The sequence below is a fragment of the Ochlerotatus camptorhynchus genome, unplaced genomic scaffold (assembly GCF_037179485.1).
Source record: "Ochlerotatus camptorhynchus isolate MF236.1 unplaced genomic scaffold, CSIRO-AGI_Acam_v1.1 ptg000087l, whole genome shotgun sequence".
In the NCBI taxonomy this organism is placed as follows: Eukaryota; Metazoa; Arthropoda; class Insecta; order Diptera; family Culicidae; genus Ochlerotatus; species Ochlerotatus camptorhynchus.
The window spans coordinates 2,910,512-2,916,511 of record NW_027040577.1 but is presented as its reverse complement, the minus strand read 5'-3'; the positions used below and the strand labels follow the sequence as shown (position 1 = coordinate 2,916,511).

The window sequence follows — 6,000 nt, the reverse complement described above, 5'->3', positions numbered from 1 at the left end:
TTTTTTGCTTTAATTAAGTCCTTAAAAGTTTTCTCGAGGTCGGTGTACCGCTCGAAATCCCCGACCTTGCCGTGTTTGCGGAACCGTTTAAACGCGGCGGACTTCTCGCTGTTCGCGTCGGTGCAATCCTTATCCCACCACGGGGTGGGAGGTCGCTTGCGGACGGAAATACCCGGAACACGTTTCGTCTGTGCTCGCAGCGCAGAATCGATGATAAGACGCGCGAGAAAGGAGTACTCGTCCAGCGGAGGAAGTACGTCAACCGATTGGCTGGCATCAAGAACCGCGGTCGCGAATTTTCGCCAGTCAATGTTTTTTGTAAGATCGTACGCGATGTCGACCGAACGAGTAGAAGATGAACCATTGGTAATAGAAATTTTGATTGGCAAATGGTCACTACCGTAGGGATCTTGAATTACTTTCCACGAGCAATCCAACGATAGTGAACTCGAACAAAGTGAGAGGTCTAATCTGCTTATTTTTGCTGGAGGTTTGGCTACTCGTGTTGCTTCCCCGGTGTTCAGAATTGTCATTTTGAAGAAGTCGCACATGTCGTATATCAAGGTTGAGCGGTTGTCGTCGTACAGTTCCCCCCAGCCTGTACCGTGAGAGTTAAAATCTCCCAAGATCAACCGTGGCTCCGGCATAGCCGTGCAGATATCCGAGAAACTTTGACGAGAAATCGCAGTTTGCGGTGGAAGATATACTGAGGCAATACTGAGGCATTTACCTCGAATATTAACCTGACATGCAACAACTTCAATGCCTGTCACCGAAGGCAGATCGATTCTGTAGAAGGAATGGAGCTTGTTGATCCCCAGAAGCACCCCTCCATACGAATCTGCGCGGTCAAGGCGAATAATGTTGAAATCGTGGAAAGCAAGATCGTTGTCTGAAGAGAGCCATGTTTCACAAAGGGCAAATGCATCAGAAAGTGAGTTGTTAACTAAAAATTTAAATGTGTCAAGTTTTGGCATAAGACTTCTACAGTTCCACTGAAGAACAGAGATCATATCCCCGACCTCATTCGGAGAATTATCCATCGAAAGATATGATCGATGCAAGGAAGGACCACCTAGAAGCTAGTTGCTTCAAAAGAGTTTTCACCATTGGCAGCACTAAATTAATAATGCTCCTCGTTGAGTCAGAGATATTGAATATACTGAAGAAGCTATCCACAATACCAGAAAACGTGAACATGGGGGCATGTTCTTGCTGATTATTCAGCTGATTTTCTGGCCGAAAAACTGGGACATCTGGGGTTTTAGATGATCCTGGAAGTGACGGAAAGTTCTTGTCATAATTACAAGGTTTAAAACCCGGTGGAATGGGTTTCGGTGTATTTCCGTTACCTCTTGAATTTTCCAAGGTGGAAGGGTGGTCCGTACGAGTGGCCTTACGAGGCTTTTCGGTGGTGTGTTGTTTTGCTCGTTTTCTCGTATTGCCTTTAAAGACAAACGGACTACCCTCACCGCCCTCTGAGTCAGAGTCTAGATCATCAACTGGCAAAATGGAGAACGTGTTACTGTTTTTTGGTGTGGTCTGAGAAGATGAAGCGGTATTCTTCAAGAGTTCTGCTAGTGTTCTCTTGGAGCGAGCTTGCAGAGACCGCTTAAGTTTTTCTCCCTGCTGTTTATACCTCGGGCAGTTAGTCAGGGTATGCAGGGTCTCCTTGCAGTACACGCATTTTGGTGGAGCACCGCAAGGGCCCTCTTGATGTTGCTCGCCACACTGATCGCAGCGTGGTTTGTTCGAGCAGTAGTCCGATGTATGACCAAGTTGTTTACATTTCGAGCAGTTCATTACCCGAGGTACAAACAGGCGTACAGGCAGCCGAACCTTGCCAATAGCGACGTAGTGAGGTAACGCTGAACCCGAAAACGTCACACGAAACGAGTTTGACAAGGAATAAGTTTTTTTGGAGCCTACTACGGATACTGACTGCATTTGAAGGCAGTCCAATATCTTCACCTTCGGCAGAGCACGGTTTTTAAAGATTCCGAAGGAATCGGGACCCAAGAAATCATCACTAGTCAAACTCGCTTCGGTGACCACTCCTTCAATTTCTACCTCACTACTGGGTATGTAGACTCGGTATTCCAATGAAAAAAGCTCGCACGCAACAATTTGGTTAGCCTGCTTCCGGTCATCAACGGTAACGCGCAGTTTTATTGGTGTTACCTTGAAAATATCGGTAACGGCCGAAAAATGTGTTGTTAGATCCTTAGAGATCCTCGGAATGTTCAAAGGTTTTTGTTTGGGCCGGAAAAAAACAACCCATGGGCCTTTCGAGGCTTCTGGGTAAGCCTTTAGGCGGGGGAGCGCAGAGGTTTTTGGGGGCAATGGTGTGGGGGGTGCAGGTGGACGAGGAGGAGATGGCAGGGGAGAGGGTTGTGGGCGATACCTTTTCTTGGGATATGCTCCAGTATTTTTGCTGGAGAGCGAGTCAACTGGAACGTCAAGGGTTTCCATTTCCACAACTTCCTCGAGACTTTCGTGTGAGGTGGAATTAAGAGTTTCGTCGTCTGAGATGGAAAGCGACCATCCCCCGCCTTTATCATTTTCATCCATTGCGGTTAAATATCGCCGCAATGGTGTTTTTTGTAAAAAAATTTACAAATAATTGCAGTAATTTCAAATAATATCAAAAAAAAAAATTATATATATATATAGTTTCACTCTACTAATGAGTAATACATGCAAAGAAAAAAAAAAACAAAAAAAAAAAAAAAAAAAAAAAATTAAAAAAAAAATATAATGATTATATACTATTTACAGAGTTTTGGATCACCCTAAGTAATACAAAAATAATAATAAAAAAAAAAAATCAAGAAAAAAAAATCAAGCGAAAAAAAAAATTGGATTTTTGGATCACCCTAATTAAACACCAATCTAATATTGGACCAGGGAAACAAGGAAGATGCTATACTGGCGAGAACAATACAAACGACACGATTTATACCTAACGCACTGAGGCGGCGGCAGACTGGAGAGATATAATTGTTTGATCCAACGGCTGCAGAGTCAATAACCTCGATGCTGGTGTGCCTCGGTCGACTCGGTAGGCAATATGACGCTCTTTCGTTGTTGCTATCGATGGGGTGATGTACCGATAGTGGTGATGATTTTGTTGATGATGTTGCGATGATGCTGGGTTAAAGCTGGACCGTAATGAAAGCACTCGGCATATCATTAACGGCTTCCTCACTCGCGCACTAGTCGTCTAAACACTATGCCAATTAACTTTGGCGAGAAAAAACCCTCGCGTGGGGAAAAACTCAAAACTAACTGATAGTGTCGTACAACGAGACCGATGCGACTTGATCGGCTCAGCGTGCGAGACGGAATGGTCTGCTGGTGTTGCGGGGATAGATTTTCCACAATCTTTAATAGCAAACCAGGCTTTCGTGGTGGTAAGCTTTAAGCTAGAATAAACTTTTATTAGTATGTAGCTGGGATACTTTCTTACATTAAACTAACAATTGTTGGTGAACCTTTGAACATTGGGATCTTATCACGAATCAATGGGCGATAAGTTGTGGAAAGCACTGTAGTAAATAATGGTCCTATATGTTAGGTGTACAATTCAATAATTTCAACGTACTTACGCTTTAATTTACCGTTTACTAATATGTTTAAGCAACTTCTAATTTCGCCAAGTACACACTTAGATTTTTTTGCCGAGATGGGCACCACCGAGCAGCTCGGCATTTTATTTTGCTGGAAATTCAGCAAAATATATGTTTGTTAGCTGAGATCTCAGCAAAATTCCCGTTTGTTAGCTGAATCTTGGCAAGTTTGTCTCGGCGAAAAAATCTAAGTGTGTAGGTTTAAGGTATGTAGAATTTATCCTATCTTTAGAAATAGTTAGTATTAGATTATGAATTCATCCTCATCATTTTACGTAATGCATGTGTTACCTTTATGTGCGAACAAATAGCATGATCTCGCACGAATATATTACAAATAACCAGGATAATCACTTAACCTACTTATAGCTGGCGTAACTTTTATTTGCGTAATCTACTTTTAAGCTTATTTGTATAATTTTCACCGTTAGATATAACTGTAATTACTAGATTAAGCTAATTCACGTATCATTGTTTATCATTGACCATTGTTCTGAACTCCAATGTCGTTTTCTACCTCTCTTTCCCTCCGACCACAGTTGAATTGCGACGGGGGGTCTCGTCGTGACATTCCTCCACCCGTAAACCCTGGTGATGCTCCTGATGCACTGGATCTCCTTGATCAGGCTTACTACTCTCCGAAACGTCGAGAACCGCTAGTTTCACTGCTGGTCGTCGCAGTACTCCAGATGCTGTCCGGACTAAGGCCTGACGGACTCGTCCATCCCGTCCAGGAATGACTTCTTCCACTCGTCCTCGAGTCCACTGGTCCCTCACCGTTCCACTCACTACCAACACCAGATCACCGACTGCTATGTCCCGAACTTCTTCGAACCATTTTCCTCTTCGTGTTATCACTGGCAGATACTCCTTCACCCATCTTGACCAGAACTCGTTGGTGATGGCCTGTGCTAGCTTCCAACTGCTACGCAGGACCGCCGGGCTATTAATAGGTTCGTCCGGCCGGATCTTGTCACCATTGGAAGATCCCAGCAGAAAGTGGTTAGGCGTTAGAGCTTCTTGGTCTGCCGATTCGAGTGGGATGTAGGTGAGCGGTCGCGTGTTGATCATCGCTTCGGTTTCTACGAGAATCGTTTCCAGGACTTCATCACTTGGTCTGCGAGGAGCGTCAGCTACGGCTCCCATTGCCACTTTCACCGATCGAACTAGAAGCTCCCACGCTCCACCCATATGTGGAGCCGCTGGTGGAATGAATCTCCATTGAGTATTCGCATTCGTGAACGTAGTAGCTAGAGCGTTGTTCCTTGCATGTACTTCTTCCCTTTTTAGCTCTCTGCTAGCGCCTTGAAAACATGTTCCGTTGTCCGAGTAGAACTCAGCAGGGGAACCACGACGTGCGATGAAACGGCGCACTGCCATGATGCACGATTCCGTCGATAAACAGTGCACGTCCTCCAAGTGCACGGCACGAATAGTGAGGCAGATAAATAGGGCTACCCATCTTTTCACCTGACTTCTACCTACTTTCACCAATACAGGTCCGAAGTAATCCAATCCGACGTAGGTAAATGGTCGGACGAACGGTTGTAGCCTGGCTTTCGGAAGCGGTGACATTGCGGGAGGACTGGGCATGGCTTTTCTCAGTCGACAAATCATGCAGGTCTTCGACACCTTCGCGATCAGTGCACGAAGCTTGGCGATTTCGAAACGTTGACGCATTTCGTTGGTTACGGTCTCTCGGTTGGCGTGGTGGAAACGGCGGTGGTACCAGTCTGTAAGAAGAAACGTAATTAGGAGTTGCCTGGGAAGGATGGCGGGGTACTTAGCTTCGGTCGGTGCAAAGGATGCGACACCGATTCGTCCACGCATCCGAAGTATCCCACGCTCGTGAAGATATGGCCAGTTCTTGTAGATCGAACTTGACTTGGAAACACGGTCGTGTTGCGCTTCGGGAGACCCTTGCGACCCAGAAATAATGGTGATTTCTTCTGAGAAGGCTTCAGCTTGGGCTACCTTCCATAGTGCTTCTTCTGAACGTTTTAATTCATGCTGATCGAAGACGCCCAGTTCCAGCTTGTATCCACATCTTTTACGGCGCAGGTTGTTGATGAATCGGAACACGAAAGCCATTGTTCGCTGTAGCGTCGTCCACCGGCTGAATCTGGATACGTCAATTAACTGAGGAGCTGTGTAATGAGTGTGACTTGATCGAAGTTCTTCTTTAGTTGGACTGGCCTGGGGTGGTTGAGGCCAGCATTCCTCAGGTTGGTGAAGAAACGCCGGACCACAAAACCATGGATTAGTTGGTAGGAAGTTGGGGCCATTCTTCCACTTGGTAGCGAGGTCGGCAGTGTTCATTTCAGAGGGGACCCATCGCCACTAGCGTGCGTCAGTTCCTGTGAGGATTTCA

General features: G+C 45.6%; 1 protein-coding gene across 1 annotated transcript; it reads right to left on the bottom strand.

Moving 5' to 3' along the window:
• Nucleotides 1–4,142: 4,142 nt before the first annotated feature.
• On the bottom strand, nucleotides 4,143–5,720 carry LOC135698500 (uncharacterized). The gene has a single exon (XM_065218503.1). The coding sequence runs from the start codon at nucleotides 5,718–5,720 to the stop codon at nucleotides 4,143–4,145; it is 1,578 nt and encodes a 525-aa protein (XP_065074575.1).
• Between the last annotated feature and the right edge of the window lie 280 nt (nucleotides 5,721–6,000).

Coding starts and splice junctions, on each gene's coding strand:
- LOC135698500 (XM_065218503.1), bottom strand. CDS start 5,720: ATGGCTTTCGTGTTCCGATTCATCAACAACCTGCGCCGTAAAAGATGT.